This window comes from Danio aesculapii, chromosome 14 (assembly GCF_903798145.1).
Source record: "Danio aesculapii chromosome 14, fDanAes4.1, whole genome shotgun sequence".
In the NCBI taxonomy this organism is placed as follows: domain Eukaryota; kingdom Metazoa; phylum Chordata; class Actinopteri; order Cypriniformes; family Danionidae; genus Danio; species Danio aesculapii.
The window spans coordinates 33,945,063-33,964,066 of record NC_079448.1 but is presented as its reverse complement, the minus strand read 5'-3'; the positions used below and the strand labels follow the sequence as shown (position 1 = coordinate 33,964,066).

Here is a 19,004-nt window from a genome sequence, read left to right as displayed (position 1 = left end):
TTACTAGAACTATAACTGACTGTTTTATATTAAAAAAACAAGAGTTTAGAAATAGACATTTTTGTAATGATGTACTTTGTGCTTTATTATTTTTTTCCTTCATTAAAACATGGTGAAGAATGTTTATGTATACCTCTCATGATCTGATGAAGCTCAGTACATTCTGTGGGTTTTAAATTAAAATGATTGAGAACAAAAATGTGCAAGCATGTGTTTTTTTTTTAAGTTGTGACATTTAAATAATTTAGTACAAAATCTCAACCCCATTATTTAGATATTATTGTATAAAAAACTATAGTAAAAACGTGCTTCCTAACCAATCTGTTTCCTTCACTCCATTAAAAAACAATTCTTCAGTGAGATACAATGATAAAACACATGGAATAAAGTAGTGTTATGCTATCGATGGCATAGTAACGATTATGACTGATGTCCACCAATATACTTTGGTGTGGTTTTACATGCCTTAAGGTGCACTCACATTAGCCAAATCTCACAGGCTAAAAAGCATGCAGCTTTCTGTCGTCAATACAGCAATTATACATGAACATGAAAACAAGTATAGTAAGTGTGGAGAGCCATTTCTGATTTTGCTGGAAAAAAGCAATAGTCAAGGCCAAATGAGCAACTTAAGATGAAGCGAAATTGATTGACAATAAAAAGCATTGTCAATAATAAATCCATATATATATATATATATATAGCTTCGAACACTAGGCATGGGACAATAACTGTTTTCAAGGTATACCGTGGTTTGGAAAAGTCAAGGTTTTAAAACCGCCAACATTTTCTGCTATACTGTTCTTAAGATATATGTAAGATTTTATTTTAATTTTTTGTTTTTGTTTTTTAGGAAAACAGTATTTCCAGCAGAAAAGATATCCAAAGATGCCATTTTGAACCGTAAAGAAATCTGTGTTTTTAAAACTAACGAGGACAACAGAAATCAATGATTCATTTTCAGTCATTATTAAGCTTGACATGTTTACTGCTCCAGAATATTTTAAATGTTACTCAAAATAAAATATATTGTGTGTGTGTGTGTGTGTGTGTGTGTGTGTGTGTGTGTGTGTGTGTGTGTGTGTGTGTGTGTGTGTGTACAAATCCATCACATGGCAAAGCCTATTGTATGGAAGAAGAATATTTTTGCATGTACAACTACACTTATTAGCATTTCATAATCATCTAATATCTACGATTTCAAAAGAATGTGTTTGCTACATAGTTATGACCCTAACACGACTCATTACAAAACTGTAATTGGTTAAATTATCAGTAACTTGGACTTTGGCATTTCCTTGGCCAATGAAAGCTGCAAAAAAGAGTCCTCCAGACATTTTTGCCTTGAGTCTTAAAGTACGTCCATGTAAGATTATGTCATAGCAACCAAAGCTAAAAGAAAAAGCCACCAGATCTGTGCCTTCAGAAAAGCATGGCTGTCTTTAAGCTCGCTAAAAACACTTTGGTGCACACACAACCTAAAACTTGTACCCCAGCTGTTCTTACAAAAAAAATGAGACAAACAAAACACGAACAGGAATAGTGGAATTAAATATTCAAACAATATCTAAAACAAAAGTAAGGAAGAGATACATGTAGGTCAATATAAATGCACTTTATACATAAGATATGCTCTCAAGTTTTATCTGGTATTAAAGTCAGGCAACGTGAGGCAAGTAAAGCACTGAAAAGGTCTTTGGAGTTCACACGCACACCTACTGCAGGGAATTACAGTTGATCCATACAGAGAAGAGGAGAGAAGAGTGCCGTCGACTTCTCCTTTCCTTCAAATGTTGCTTCAGACTTCCACATGAAGTCCATCTGTAACAAGGCGATGTTGTGTTCTCCAAACGTCTCTCCATTAGTCCACTTTAAGCACACTGTAGATTTTATTTACAAAGAAGAAGCAGGCGAAGAAGCCTATAGTACCTAAATAAAAGAAGAAATGTTTGAGAATTAACACAAAAAATATGAAAACCAGTGGACTAGCCAACAAAACCAGCGGTTTTTCGGTACATACAGTTGAAGTCAGAATTATTAGCCCCCCTGTTTATTTATTTTCCCAATTTCTGTTTAACGGAGAGAAGATTGTCAACAAATTTCTAAACAGAATAGTTTTAATAACTGATTTATTTTATGTTTGCCATGATGACAGTAAATAATATTTGACTAGGTATTTTTCAAGACACTTCTATACAGCTAAAAGTGACATTTAAAAGCTTAACTAGGTTAATTAGGTTAACTAGGAAGGGTAGGATAATTAGGCAAGTTATTGTATAAAAGTGGTTTGTTCTGTAGACAATCGAAAAAGTATATAGCTTAAAGGGGCTAATAATATTGATCTTAAAATGGTGTTTAAAAAAATTGACAACTGCTTTTATTCTAGCCTAAATAAATCAAATAAGACTTTTTCCAGAAGAAAAAAATATTATCAGACATACTGTAAAAATGTCCTTGCTCTGTTAAACATCATTTGGGAAATATTTAAAAAAGAAAAAAAATTCAAAAGGGGGTTTAATAATATTGACCTTTAACTGTATATGTCTCAAAATGTACTTGACTAACTGCCGGTGTACTTTTATTGAAATCACATTTGGAGTCATTTAGTTGGCATTTTGTAAGATAACCATCTATTAATAGTACCGTTTCAATGCAGGGAATTATCTGACCGAGCTAAACTGAACTGTGTGCAATGAAGCACAGCAATAAATTGAATCATCGCTGGGGCGGCAGTGACAACCAATCAACAATAGGTCTGATTGAAATCTTTAGCTCTGAATCTATTTTCAGATGCATTTATATACACATGCTTTTCAGCCTCCCCCTCACCTTCCGCACACACACAAATGCTTTATACTGCATCTCAGTTCACTCACAGACTCTGCAAAAGTCTAGTTTTGGCTGAAACAACTGTTATTTAAAGATTGGCAACTGAGAGTGTAAGGGCGATCCAGCAAGGCTTGTTTTGTTCATGCCTTACATTTTCACCCTTTATGTTGCTATAACAGCCATAGCCAGGGATCCTAAAGCATCTAGTAGAATCCATGGCAACAGATAGATTATGTCTAATATCCACTCTTAAAAAAAAAAAAGATGCCGCCATGAGAATTGCTGAAATTGCACTGGGTTGCTGTAAAAGTGCAAGTATTAAACCTCCATCTGGACAAAACGTCGCTGAGGAGCCTGGCCTATTTTACCAAGTCAATCATTCATCTGAACTGTTGTAAATCTTTTTACCTTCATGCTGGGTGAGGAAAACATGTTACAAGGCTAGAAGTTTTATTTACCTGCCATTTGGCAAGACTAAGTGGGCATAAGTAAGCGTGTGTAGATGCTATCAGCTTCACAGCTGTTTATGGTTTGCAGACAGCTGGCCATTTCTCCACCTCAGCATATCAATGAGGGGAAGCGACAGACATTTGATTAAGGCTGTAGGGAGAGCCGCTATCTTTCAACAACAACAATGAAGCGTGAGGAATATTTATAAGCATCACAATTACCCTCAGTCTAAACACAGCATGACCTGTACAGGAACAAACCAACCAGAACTGGTCACCCGCCAAATGAAAGAACCAACATGGAGATGCACCACACCAACAAAATTAGCAAAATCAGGAATATTTGAGACAGCAGTGAAAGCGGCAAAACAGTTTGCTTGCTACTTTACGATTAAAAAATTGCTGAATTTCAGGAACACAAAACAAATCCTGAAGCTTTTGTTTGGTGCTTTTCTATATTCACCTGGGGCCAGTTGCACCAGCAAGACTGGATGTGATGTAAAATGGCATAGTTATACTTTTAAAGTGTAAACCTGTATGATTATTTGGTTAAAGGCTGTGGTTAAAGGCTTTTAAACTGCCTAAATTATACACAAATTATATTGATTTGGCCTTAAATCTAATTATTATTTCTGTTTAAAAACAAATATCAAAGTACTGGGGGTGATTATATATGAAAAAAAAACTATGGTAGTAAATATTTAATATATATATACACCAGTCAAAAGTTTGGGGTCAGTTTTTTCATGTTTTTTTATTTTTTTTAATAAAATTATTCTGTTCATCAAGGCAGCATTTATTAAATGTAATAAAAATTGTTAAATAGTTGAATACTTATTAAATATTTTTTCATTACTTATTGTATGTAGTTTCAAATTAAATTATTACTGCTCTTATTGATATATGACTATTGCTCTTTTTTGCTGTTTTTCAAGACTTAAATGTATTATCTTTCTATTTCTAAAGATGTTCAGTGATTCAAATATTATTTTACTAAATATATCTGTTTAAAAAAATCTGTTTTGTTTAAATGCACCAAAATATATTACCTATATTAACTGAGAAATTAATACAAATATTCATTTTCAGAATGGAAATGGATATATTTATTTGTCTATTCTCAATCTCTCAATTCTCAATGTATCAGAATTATGCAGATCTGTTCCATTACATTAACATACTTGCAGTCAAATGCGATAATGTTAGAAAATGATGTTACAAAAACCATCTTTGGGCTTTTTGCACTTCTGAACATGTTTGCACTGCACATCACACACTAGGACTACACTAGTCAACATTTTAACTTCATTAAATCCTTCTGTCAAAGTTGTCCTGAAAATATCCTATGCACCCATTCTTGTATGGGAACATTTTGAACTTTTAGATCTACTTGAAAAATTAGTAGGCAGCACGGTGGCGCAGTGGGTAGCACAATCGCCTCACAGCAAGAAGGTCGCTTGTTCGAGTCTCAGCTGGGTCAGTTGGCATTTCTGTGTGGAGTTTGCATGTTCTCCCAGTGTTGGCATGGGTTTCCTCCAGATGCTCCGGTTTCCCCACAAATCCAAAAAATGTGGTACATCTGAATTGGGTAAACTAAATTGTCCGTAGTGTATGTGTGCGAATGAGTGTGTGTGTTTCTCAGTGATGAGTTGCAGCTGGAAGGGTATCCACTGCGTAAAATATATGCTGAATAAGTTGGCGATTCATTCCATTGTGGCGACCACAGATTAAAAAAGGGACTAAGCCGAAAAGAAAATGAATGAATGAATGAAAAATCAGTTCAATAAAAAAAAGGTTTAAAAAAAAAAAGTTAAATCCACTGTTTTACTTTGCTTTGATTTATTTTCGTGCTATTCAGGATCCATGTGCCACCCACTGACAGGTAAAAGCTGCTGCTCTCTTTAGGCTGAGAAATGCAATAGCCAGTGTTTGCTATGTAAATGACTAAAGAGAAAGGTAAAGTAATCCAAAAACACATACAATTAATGAGAACTGTACAAAATAAGCAAAAGCTCAATCCCACACTTTTAAGGAGATTTAGAAATCCTGGCCAGGTGCATTTTTCCCAAAAAAATAACATACCCAGGAAAACGGGACGTGGCAAAAATGCAGCACCTACAACATACACTGCGTATTATTCTTTTATATTAAACTTGTTGGACATGGATGTGTTTCGTCAACAACGTACCGTGTGCTTATTTTAGTGCTTCAGTATATTAGCTGTGTTTATAGTGGCAGTACTCTTTTAATATTATGTTAACACTTCTAGGGCCCATTTTGAGGCTCTACAAAATTCAAGGGCCGTCCCAGACTTTTGTTTCACAAAAAAAAAAAAAAAAAGAGCAAAAGAACAAAACCACCCTTCACATACCTGTGAAAATGAAGAAAATGAGCACCATGATCAAGGTGTACCCAAAGTAGAGAATGGTGCTCGCAGCCCCTATGATTTGTAGTTTTGAGTAGAAGTAATGCACTGCATAGACAAACAGATACACTGCTGTGAAACCGCTGGTCAGGAATGATCGCCACCACCAATTATAGTCCTGTCAAATACAAAGAAAAAGACTTCAAGATTAAAAAAAAGATTAAAAGCACATGCAATTAATACCAAACACAATGCATTTTGGGCTAAAGTTTCAAAGGTGTGTAGACTCAACAAAAGTCCAGTAGGTGGCTTTGGAATTTGACCCCTATAAGAACTCATTTGATCCACTTTTGACAATATGCCATCATAAATTGTAAAAATAACCAATATAAGAAGGCTTTAAGACAAATTTATTTATTCAAATGGAAATGAGCAGATGAGTTTATTATTCGTCTATAGGCTACAGTTTTTAATTGAAAACAAGTTTGGACAAATTCCTTATTGATTTTGTTTATTACTAGACGACGATAAATTTAAAAAAGTGGGTGTTGGGTAATTTCCAAAAATTACATTTATTTTATTAAACTATTATAATTACCATATTTTATCCACAACCTACTTAAGAAAAAAGTAGTAGTTGATAGTTACATTAAAAAAAACAACATGCAAAAAACAAGCCATCAGCCTTTTTTTGCAACCCTTGGGGTGATTACGTTATATTAAAGACACAGCACATTGATTTTAGGGCACCAGGTTAAACTTTCTGACACCTTTACAGCACTCACATACATTAAAAATAAATACAGGCCACAACTGAACATGAAGAATGGTCTCCGAGTGGCTTTCTCAAAAATGAAACAATGAAAAGACTTGGGCCTATTGGTATGCGTGCAACGTTGTGTACAAGGTTTAGATATTTCTAACCACCTCTGAGGATATCGAGGGTCGCGAGTCACTGGCATTTTTATTTTGGGGGTCACGGGCTGAAAAGTTTGGGAACCCCTAATTAATAAAACTGTAATAACTTACAGTTTAAATGCACATTTGTAAACATTGATTCATTCATTCATTTTCTTTTTGGCTTAGTCCCTTTATTATTCAGGGGTCGCCACAGCGGAATAAACAGCCAACTTATCCAGTATATGTTTTACGCAAGGGATGCCCTTCTAGCTGCAACCCATCACTGGGAAACATCCATACACACTCATTCACACACAAACACTACGGACAATTTAGCTTGCCCAATTCACCTATCCCACATGTTTTTGGACTTGTGGGGGAAACCGGCGCACCCGTCATTTGTAAACACTTCGTGACAATTCACTTTGACAAAATGTTATGAAACATTTTTGTTGCATCAAAAAAAGTGTTGTTATGATCACCACCCGACAAGATAATCCATGAAAAAGATTAGTGCTTAAAATGTCACTAATGGCCCGTTTCGGTACACTTTTACAGCCATTTCCACAGTCAAAAGGTAGCAAAAAAGCAAACCGTACCGTAGCACTTTTTGGGTACCCCTTCCAAAGCGTTAGCAGTTTCACTTTCTCCAGAAAGCTTGTGTGCGATCGCTGCGTCTATATTTTGAAATAACGAACTTCTTGAGCTCATGATAATAATGTGCGCATGATTATCGAAGTGCTTCTGACATCGGATCCTTTCAGAAACAAACAAACGCAAGAGTGAAGCACGAAAAAAAAAAAGGAGAAGCCGGAAAAAACAAAGGAGCAAATAATTCTTTCAGCAACCGAAAACATAAAAAAAACTGCCATACTTAACTATTATCATCACCTTTTGGACTAATATTAACTCAGAAACGAAATTACTCTCTAACAGAGGTTACATGTGGTGGTGAAGATTAAAGATACAGATGAGAGGATTGCACTGATTGGGCTATATGTTGCATGTTGTTTGCCCAAATAAGGACTAAATGTCTGTTGTGTATAGTTTTTCTGTAATTAGTAACATATCGGAGACTTTAAGGGTCTGTATGTGTTTATATATGTTGCATTTACTTATTTATTTTATATAATCACAGACTTTACAGTAGGCGAATATCATCGATCTGCAGTTATAATCAAATCATGTTCATAGAAAGGTTAGTAATGAACATTTATACACAAGTAGTTATGTGTATAAAGCATCTTTTTGTGAGAAGTGCTTCTCATATGATATGTAAATGACCTGTACATATCAATCTGTACATATCAATCAATTTGACAATCTGACCAATGGTACCCTTTAGGCAGTGAAAACGCAAGCCTGATAAACCTGTACCGACCCATCCCGTACCACTCAGTGGAAACTGGCCCTAAAAATGCAGCATTTGAACCTCATAATTTAATAGAGAATGAGACGAATAACTGCAAAAATGTCCATTCTTTGAGGAAAAAGAGCCACCCCTTTCAATAGGCTGGCTACGGGACTGAAAATAGGCTATGAAAATTTATAGTTACGTAGACAAACTAAAGACAAAAATCTTCAAAAGTCAAAAGTCTTACCTCTGCACATAAATGAAAGTAGCAGAGCAGAACAGTGGCCTCAGAGCAGGTAATGACCAGGATGATGAAGACCAAGAATAGAAAGCCAAACATGTAATACATCTGATGAGACCTGCAGAGACAAATGTAAACACACTTGTTAGGGCCAAAACATTTATTCTCAGACTAACTGGTGTCAGCACGACATGATTTCAAATGATACCAAATGCTGTTGAGGATGAAGAAGAGCTGGATGAAGATGCAGCCGAAGGGCAGGATGCCACCCATGATGATGCCCGGCACAGGCTTGGTAAAGAAGGATTGCTGAGGAATTTGGCGTGGGATCTGGTTTGTTCGCACTGGTGGCTCGATGCCCTGTTAAAACAAGGAAATAAAAACACACCCACATTCAGATCATCGTGCATGACAGTGTGCCAAAAGAAAAAGCTCACACAGATGGGAAGCGCAATAGCAGCTGATACAAAGAGATATTCTGACATATTTATGCGTACACAAACACAGAAATTCTGGTGCATCAAATCCTCTGAGCCTATTATTAAATGAAACAGCACCGAAACCACAAGTGTTGAATCAGCATTAAGGAATTAGAATAGCATTTATCTAAAAAAAAACTCTTTAAGAACAATTGTTTTCTTCATGAAGGGATGCTCACTGGTTTTTTGAAGCCAAAGTATGCGCCCACAAAAGTGAGAGGAACTGAGATGCCAAACCACAGCGCCAGGATGGCCACAAGTGTACCAAAGGGAACAGCAGCGGAGGAGCCCTCAGTCCACAGGATGAGATTCATCAAAAAGAAATCCACAAAGACAATCCTGCCAAAAATAAATAAATAAAGAGAGAGAGACATATCTTTAAAACCACATACTAGTATACAACATTTTCTTTCTGTTGTCAGGATGTTTATTCTTGTTTCCAGTGAAGAGAGTTTTCAACATACCCCGGACACAAAAAGGCGGTGAGAAGTACATTGGTTTTCCATTTTTCACCGCCAAAAGCTAAACAAAGGAAATTGATTGGATAAAGCAGCAATTGATATTACAGTTTATTACTATCAAGCATATTTAAAATGATCGTTTCCCCAAAAATGAAACTTCTGTCATAATTTACTCATCCTTCACTTCCAAACCAGTAACCATTGACTTCTATAGTATTTGTTTATGCTACTATGGACTTCAATGGTTACCTGTTTTCAGTTTCTTTAAAATAAAAACATCTTTTTGGTTCAACAGAAAAAAGAAAGCCATAAAAATTTGTAACCATTTATAAAATAAATAGTGTGTAAATTTAAAATGTTGGGTGAACTATCCCTTTAAGATGGTTATTTTCATTTTAAATATGCAGGGAATTAATTGATTGAACAAATAAATAAATAAATAAATAGTAAAGTAAAGTAAATATTTTTGAAACGATTAAAATGCATTTTATTGCAACATATTCTTACTCTTATAGAGTCTGGAAGACACATATCCAGCAGGTGTGCCAAGAAGAACCCATAGTACCACAGCGCAGGTCATGAGAGCCCCTCTGTTGGCTGGAGACAGGAAACCCAGACAGGCCAAAACTACAGAAAAAAAGCAGGATCATTATTTGTGTTCATTTACAACAGTAAATACTTTTCTTTCTTCTTTTAAAGAGTCTAAATTAAGAGAGCAGATTTATACGGTAAGGGAACATTTCAATGCTGCCCACAGTGTTTTTAGATAAATACATAAATATGTGCTGAGTATTTTCTACTCAATAACAAAGTACTCATAAAAGTCAAATTATAGTGGTGAGAAATATAGTGGTCATCATAATTGAGTAAATATAGGCAATGTATTTTGGTGCATTTAACAAAACAGATTTATTTAACAGATATATTTATTAAAATAATATTTTGGTCAAACACATTTAGAAATTAAAAGATAAAACAATTAAATTCAAGCAAAATATTGCAAAGAAAATTACAACTTACAAAATTTCAACTAAGTTTTGAACTTTTTTTGCTTCTCTTGATTTTTCCTCTTTTTAAATTTTGTATTTAATATTTTTCTATAACATAAATTTGAGTGTACTAGTTTTTGGACTGTTATCGTAAGTTATTTTGTTAGATAAGCTCCAGACTTGGCCTCAGTACTGACTAATCTAATGTATATGCACATATAAATTTGGGTGTACTAGTTTTTGGACTATTATTGTAAGTTATTTTGTTAGATAAGCTTCAGATTTGGCTTCAGTACTGACTAATCTAATGTATATGCACAAATATAATATTGTACAGCTTCCTATTAAAAATATGAATTTAAAAGATAGATTTGTGAGGGGTGCACTTATATATGCTGAGCACTGTAATTAGGATTAATAAAAATAAAGATTTAGATATTAGAGTGAACTAACTCTTGCACTTACAAAGGGTGATGAAGGTCATGGTGAAGATCTGAGTGCCCTGTCCGAGAAAGACAGACAGCAGCATGCCCATTCTAGGTGCCCTAAACACGTCACCATGAACCTGTTTCCAGCCTGACTCCTCTTGGGCTTCCTCCTGCCGGAGATGTAACATATCTCAGTATGAGCTTACAAGATTATCATCAGATAATCCAGATGTCAAACAAAGTCATTTAAATTCTGCAAACACTTGGTAGTGGTTCTCATATATGCATTATGTTTTCCTTGGAAACCAGGTTCCTTATTTTTATTATTTGATTGGTGAGCGTGACAATGTAAAATTACAGTTTTTACCATACAAAAGGAAATTCCCAGAAGCCAAACAATCACCAAATCATAATCACCAGTGACAGCATAAGCTATAATAAGCTTACATAGGTAACGTTTGCACCTGGAGGGATCTTAACCCAGTCTGCCTGTGAATGTCACAACAGAGGATTAATTGACTAGAGGTATTCTTATGGTAATAAAATAAGGACAATTTCAACACACTAAAACTTCTGTACGAGCAGGACTGTCCGTTTGTCTTTTTTGATCTACATGCACAGGGAGATGTGACAATACATCTCAAACAAACACAAGATATTAATTGGAAGTTTGCTTTAACGTTTCTGTGGCTATGTGGGAGTGTCAGCTCTGTTGACAAAAGGGATTGGGTTGTGAAGTTAGACTAGAAGGTCATTCACTTCTTCTATTATCTAGATAAAAGCAGAAACGAGAACAATGTAAATTCAAGGTACCTGATCAAGCTGGTTGTACCGGGCAATATCCTTGTGCAATGTCCTGAGCATGATCATGGCCACCATGCCAGACAGGAAGAGCACAATGACCAAAGAATTTGAGATGCTGAAAGAAACAAATAGAAGGTTGATTATTCATTTAGGATACAGAAACCCTCTAATTTATGATTTTATGGTATTGTTAAAGGTTCAAGACACTCTGGAGTACTTTTTTATTATTATTTTAACAAATTTAAGCATGTTGAGCATCAGTTAAGACAACGTTAGCACCTGTCAGCTTTAATTGCGGGGAAAACTGGATAATTTTGAGCTTTTGTCGGCTAATTTCATCTTCCGGGTTTAAAAGAAATTTTGGGGTGGGATTGAAATCAGTGACGTATTGTGCATCCGCTAGTGGAGTGATGATGCGTCGGTTTCTTATTATTTTTCATAGAGGAGTTTTCTTATCTTATGAGAAGAGCCTGCGTCTTAATTTTTCATAAGAGCACGTGCTTACCGAAGACAAGGCAGACCTGCCAGCTGTGAAACCCAGTGATCGCATGTGTTTGTTTCCATGATGGGGTTTGTTGCATGTTTTTCCCCAGGATGCTGTCAGGACCGATACTGCAAAGCTGTTGGTTTGCAGCAAGCATTTTTGTCAGGAGAGCTGTACGAGAATTAGAGAATGACGCACTTTGTCTTTTACCAGTTGAGTTTGTTACCATTCAGAGACATCGCCTATATCCGTGCTGCTGTGTTCACCTATGTTTAAAATTCTCCGGATTACCGGCAGGGTTTATGGTTGAAATAGATAAGAAAAGAGACCTGCTGCAGTACTATCCACTGTGTCTGCATTTAGACCCGGGGATTCAGGAGGAGAGGAGTCCTCCTCATTTATAGTGTTTATATAAACACGATTATCTTTATAATGATATAACAAATTGTGGTTTTGTGTATATGAAATTACGAATGACAATATGTAGCAGGTCATTAAATTACTGTTTTTTTCTTTGCATTTTAACTTTGTAAACTATAAAATCTTGGATCTCCTCACGGTTTGTGTCTCATTTTCTGAGCCAACTGACATTAGTTGATCGCTTCCCTCTTTTTCCCCTGCTCTGCCGGCCACGCCCACGCCCACTCCTCCCTTTGCTCTCAGCACCCCACGCCCATAATGAAGCAATTTTTTTTTAAATTCTGAGGTAGACTTGAACTGAAAGAGGGGGGATTCATAGTCATTTAAGCAGTTTGTGCTTACCTGAACCACTGGATATTGGTGTGAGGCATGGAAACCAAAATGTAATCCCATCGAGAAGCCCATCTAATGGCATTATTTCGCTAAAAACGATGACAGTCTCTTTTAAAACTCTATTATACATTGCATCAACAACAACAACAACAAAATAAGGAACTTCATTGATTCTATAAACAGACTTACTGTAAATGTAACAGAGTAAGTGTAGGTCACTTTGAGATCACTTTTGAATTCGTATGGTATCTCCATGGGAGGGCCTTCACATGATGGTTTTTCATGATCACCATGCATGATGCTATTTAAGACACAACAAAAATATTACTTTTGTCTTACACATACAACACACACAAATTAAAATATTGAAAAATTGTTGTAAGACAAGAATGGGTTAAACACACACTGTAAAACCCAACAGTCAACTTTATCAAATGAAATGAGTGTAGTTAACTCAAAATTTACTGAAAGTTAATTCTACTCATTTGAAAAGCATTTTGAACTTGGTGTTGAAGGTAATCAGTCAATTAAATACTTTAGAACTTCAACTTAAATGAAGTAAGTTCACAAAACTCATGTAGATTCGTTTTTTACTTAAATGGTTTGAGTTGCCTTAACGTATTGGGTTTTACAGTACGCAGTTGGTTTGAGTTCTCTTCATTTATTGGGTTTTACTGTGCTCAAATTGCTTCATTTACTCAAATGGATCAAGTTTACAGTACTCATTAGGATTAGTTTTTGAAATTAAATGATTGGTGCAAATGCTTTGAGTTACCTTAAATTATTTGATTTCAGTGCATATACAGGAGAGGAGATAACTAAAGTTTTAATCTATATGCATTAGCTTTCTTATAATGTGTGATGGAAAACCAGTATAATTAAGCTTTTAATTAAAGTTAAATAAGTAAGCATTCTCTCCAGTATATAGAACAGTTCTGTCTGGTTCTCAAATCTGATCAGATTGTGATGTGTATTACTCCGCCCACATGACAGGCAGATTAATAAACTCACTACAGTTTGACAAAACGTCACCTTGGAATTATAAGGTTCTATCTGCATTCTGATTGATTTTGAAATATTGAGCTTCAAAGTTTTTGCATTCCATAGCCAACAGTATTTGTGTAACATTTGGGGGTTTTTTTTAATAAAAAGTCTTAAAAATGTAAACAACTTATAAAAAAAAAAATACCATATTGTAAATAAGTTGTCATTTAATAAGAATATGTCAATAACTGCCTCTCTGGCTATACCACTAACTGTACTCTCTCAAAAAAAAAAAAAAAAAAAAAACATTACTAATGAAACTTAAGAATGAAACTTGTCTATAGCACTTGTTCACTGCTGCTCTTATAGTTGTGTAAATTGCTTCCTTGTCCTCATTTGTAAGTCGCTTTGGATAAAAGCGTCTGCAAAATGACTAAATGTAATAACTCAATTTTGACAAAAATTTCAGATAGAACCTTATAATTCTAAGGTGACAAATATTGCAGCTATTGGACAACATAATGTACTTTTAGAGGCTTTAGGTTAGAATGTAGTTGTTTAGAATGCAACCATGCAGTTTATTTATGAGGATTGTGCCTATTTAAAATATTTATAATTTCAGAGATTCAGCACATTGGCGGCCAGCCTGTCATATTGAGCAGAGCAAAGACGGTTGAGTTTCCACCACAAGATGGCAATAGAGACCGCATAATAAGTCTATAGGGGAGAAAATCTGCATTTTCTCAGGATAAGTTTCAAACTACAGCAGAACAAATCATTACGGAACAGGTAAGTGACATTCTAAGTCGATCTCTCTCTTTTGTATGTTGTAGTGCTGCATTTATACAATAGTAATCTAGTAGTCTTTGCTTTGCTTTGGCTTTTTTGGGGTTAATTATTGTGAAATCCCGACTGCAACTTGGAAATAATGGGAAATGTCTGTAGACTGATGGCATTTCATGCCGGTCAGCCTTATAATCTAAAAATGTGAGCAAAATCACCTGTTTTGTCATCATTGTAAACATTATGCTAGAGAATCATTCAAATACTAGCTCTAACATGACATTGGTGAAGTTGCAACAGTTTCTGCTGTTCTGACGATTAGCTGCAGATGTGAATGAATAGTGGAAAAAGTAGTTCCACGTACAAACTTGTTTTTGAGACTCCCCGCGTTTGATTTTTTTTTTATACACATAATTATGCCATCTAACTGTTGTATAAACACAATATCACACTCGTAGCAGTGTGATATGGTGTATATCATCACTGGTGGGACACTAAGGCACTCGGCCAGTGGCCTCAAGCCAACGCACCACCAGTGCCGATATACAGCCATATTGCACTGCTACTCATGTGATTTTGCTCCTATACATAGATAGATAACTCTGAAGTTTTCATCCGTGTGCATTAGGTTAAATGTTTACTTAGGTTATTTACTAATGTGTGATGAAAAACCGGTATCATTAAGTTTCAATTATAGTTAAATAAAATAAGCATGCTTGCTGAAACTGGTCACATAAGTGGAGACAGACTTCACATCAGCTCTGAAGTATACTACTTAAATTTAAGGTAGTTACAGAGTGCTATTTGCGAAAATCCCACCTCCTGGGTTCCAGTGTAGCTGCCACAAGTCGAGCACCCATCCCAGTTGTTTCATCTCCACTGTGGTAAACTATAGTAATGTCCACGTGGTTGAAAACATAAAACATGTTCTTCTTGTTGAAATCAGCCTAAAGAAGCAGAAAGACATCAGAAGCTAGAAATAAAAAGCTGCTCTCTACCTCAAGTGCTTATCTTTTGGCTACCAGTATAGTAACTTTTTAAATCAACTTAATATTTAATTGTCAATTTACATTGTCAAAGGCAACAACCTTAAACTCAATTCCTGGAGGGCTGCAGCTCTGCAGATTTTAGCTCCAACCACACCTGCTTAATGGTCTCAAATAGTTTTGAACACCTTGATTAGTTGGATCAGCTGTGTTTGATTAGGGTTAAAGCAAAACTGTGCAGAGCTACGGCCCTCCAGGTATCCAGTTTGAGACCTATGGTCAAAGGGATAGTTTACCCAAAAATGTCAATTTTGTCTATGTACTCACCCTCCTTTTTTCCCAAACCTGTTTTAGTTTATTTCTTTTGTTGAACACAAAAAAACAATGTTGGCAATCGCCAGCCATTGACTTCCATAGTATGTTTATAGTATTTTTAGTTCTTACTAAGGATGTCAATAGCTACTGGTTTCTTCAAAATGTCTTCTTCTGTGTTCATCAGTAGAAAGAAACTCATTTAGAAAAACTGGAGTATGAGCCAATGATGAGAAAATGTTAATTTTTGGGTGAACTATCCCTTAAATGTTTAATGACTTCACTTATGTTTAACAATTTAATTAACAATACAATATTACACAATAACTCTTTAAGGCTGCGGTCACACTGGACTTTTCTCCCCATAGACTTCCATTCATATGCACGTGAATGCGTCAGACCGGAAACACAAGCTCGCTTTACAGTTCGCTGCGTTGCAAAGTTCAAGCTTGGTGAACTCTGACCTGCGAAATCACATTACTTGAGTGTGTGAGACGAATCGAGGATCAAAACATGACCTCTCTGTACAGGAATTTAAAATATTGAGCAATCGCTCGCTTTTTTAAATGTCTAATTATCTTGTTTAATCCCGCACCTTTTCACAGCGCCACACGACAGAATTACGCAAGCTCAAACTCTTGTGTGAACGCAGCTTTAATTGTCTCACTCAAGCACTGATTTACACTCAATTAACATTGACTGAACACCAATTTAGCTTTGAACTAATTGTATTCCTTATATTGAACTTTAAGAATCATAATCAGATTATTTGTGTTCAAGGTTTTAGTAGTTCAGTAGTAGTTTAAGTTACACTTTTTGTGTAAAAAAATTTGTACCGATGCAAAGCTTGAAAATGTTGTTGTCACTCAATTCAAAGTAATACCACACAAGAGATATTTTCTATAAACACTGCATGAATTCAATATATTTTCCCACAGTTATTCAATAAATAGGAAACAATGAAAACTTGCTTTAATCACTTAATACTAGGCACGGCATTGGTGCATCTCTAATGAAGATTAAGTGGCTTTAAATACTTAAATTGATGTATCATCACAATTAAAAGTTTATTTAAATATTTACCAAATAAATACTTGATTCATCACGTTATGAACTAATTTCCATGAAATTTCATTTGTTTTATCTCGTCACACAATCCCAGCTCATAACTCAAGTGGTGATAAACAGTGTCTCTCACATTGATAACACATGCATCCTTTGGCGTTCCTTCCTGGTTTACTAGACATCCAATAGGAAATCCTGGGTTGCAGATTTTCTGATCACCCTCCACAATATAACACCACGTTACGGGCATGTTGTCAACAATCCTGCAGTAGCATAAAGGTATAGACCATATCAGTGAATCTGTTACTGTACACCACATGCCAAACACTACAGTTACAGATGTATTGTATGACAGGTATTGTCTTTCTGAATAGGTTAAGCACTTTTGGTTACGCAAGAAACTGATAGACAATAAGGATGACTTGACTTTCATACAACTGCTATTTGCCTGTAGGCAACAACGCCATCTAGACTTACCAGTGGTGCTGGTAGTTCAGGTCCATCCCTCTCTTTAGAAAGTCCAACTTTAACCTTTCCACAGCTGAAGTTGTGTTATATGATTTCGTGCAAACCTTCTGGCATGTCAAGTCATTCTTAAACGAAAACTAAGAGGAGAATTTCTAGGTCAGAATTTGATTGATTCGTTCATTACAAGAAGAGACATTAAATGTTGTAAAAACTAAATGTCTAACATTATGTTTCAAATCAATTACTTAAACTAAACAGTAACATCTATGCACACATTCTCTGAATATGATGATATAACCATTAAAAACGAGTCACACAAAATGGAAAATGTGTGTGTGTGTCAGTTACAATCACATCTAGTAAAACTTGAAAAACAAGATTCCAGCTCTCGGAGACCACTATTGTCTTCCAAATGTCACTTTCAGAAGAAAGGTAAAATACAATGAATGAGGTCAATACAAAATGAAGTCTTACCTTATAGGGGGATGTCTCGATTCTTTCTCCAAATAACACCTGCCCAAGATTCTCTGTGGGCCTTCTTTCATTTGTGTCTTTACAGAAATCAAACCTAAAGGAAGATTTTTCCATTTGTCAGTCCTTATATCCAATTTAATCTAGATATGGCCAATCTTAAGACTGTAAAGTTCAAGCATACTTACGCATCATATTCATAGGGCAGGACTGATTCCACAGAGTCCAGTCTATTCACAAACAGCTGTATCTCATTCTGTGAAAATAAAGACCATTATTATCTACCAGCCATTCATTTTGATGACATAATGAATACTTGTTATGTGTTATCATTCTGACCATGAATTTGCAATTCAACATAAATGAATGTGTGTTATGCGCCAACAACGTGTACGTGGTAATAAAATAATAACAAGTATAGCTTAACACCAGCATAATCTCACCTGACATTCCTCTGCATCTCCAGTCGAGCTCTTCTCGCAAAAATTGACTGGTGCCAAACCCGGAAGGTAGAATGCAAAGCTCGAGTTGACTATAGTTAAACTCAACAAAAATATACAGTGTAGTTTAAGAGACTTCATTTTTCAAAGCAGCGTCCTGCTAGGTTTTCGGTTTACCCTGCCGGAGCAAACCATACAACTAACCGGAGACAGAAAGTCAACAAGACAACGCGCTCTCAGCCTCTCCTGACTCGAGAAAGATTTGTATCAGTATCACTTCCTTACTGTGTTTGTAACCCCGCCCACTCGAGGCTCCCCCTCTACATCTACATCATCCTTTATTGATGCACGGAACAGCTGGATTCACCCTGTGCTGCCGCTTATTCTGCACTTTTTATCTATAGGTCAGTAAAAGAACATACAAATCAAGTGACACGATTGTATATTGTCCCAGATATATATTATATGTGAGTAGCATGAAAAATGAACTAAGACTTATAATCATCATTTGCCATTGATTACCTTTGCAAACATGTTTTAATTATTTATTTATTTACTTATTTTTTATTTATTTATATTTGTGTGTTAAGAAACATTTCTGAGAGTAATTGTAAAGTTATGTTTTTAGAAATATGACATTTTTGAATAGCTAATGACTAACTTAATACATACTAAAATAAAATAAATTAATTCAAATTAAAGACCAAAATCTGTGCTTGAAAGATTGAAAAGATTGAGAACAGCAAGCTCCATAACCCTGCAGCCCAAGACGAATTACTCACTGAAGCTAAGCAGGGCTGAGCCTGGTCAGTACCTGGATGGGAGACCACATGGAAAAAATGGATAGCTGTTGGAAGTGGTGTTAGTGAGGCCAGCAGGGCGTGCGCAACCTGCGGTCTGCGAATCTTAATACCCCAGGAAATTGAAGGGGACCAAAATCCCTCTGTCGGCCCTCACCT

General features: G+C 35.6%; 1 protein-coding gene across 2 annotated transcripts; it reads right to left on the bottom strand.

Annotated features, from left to right (window-relative positions):
- Positions 1–58: 58 nt before the first annotated feature.
- LOC130240589 (transmembrane 9 superfamily member 2) lies at positions 59–18,320 on the bottom strand. Of its 2 annotated transcripts, XM_056472178.1 has the most exons (18): positions 18,049–18,320; positions 17,794–17,861; positions 17,609–17,702; positions 17,144–17,271; positions 16,800–16,929; positions 15,123–15,250; positions 12,726–12,837; positions 12,546–12,625; positions 11,309–11,414; positions 10,943–10,984; positions 10,533–10,665; positions 9,586–9,705; positions 9,082–9,139; positions 8,797–8,956; positions 8,347–8,498; positions 8,145–8,256; positions 5,650–5,821; positions 59–1,929 (listed from the first exon to the last, which is right to left on the bottom strand). In XM_056472178.1, the coding sequence occupies exons 1-18, from the start codon at positions 18,184–18,186 to the stop codon at positions 1,862–1,864; spliced, it is 2,001 nt and encodes a 666-aa protein (XP_056328153.1). In that variant the 5' UTR covers positions 18,187–18,320; the 3' UTR covers positions 59–1,861. The 2 variants fall into 2 exon arrangements, with proteins under 2 accessions (XP_056328153.1, XP_056328154.1); XM_056472179.1 differs by lacking the exon at positions 10,943–10,984.
- Positions 18,321–19,004: the final 684 nt, after the last annotated feature.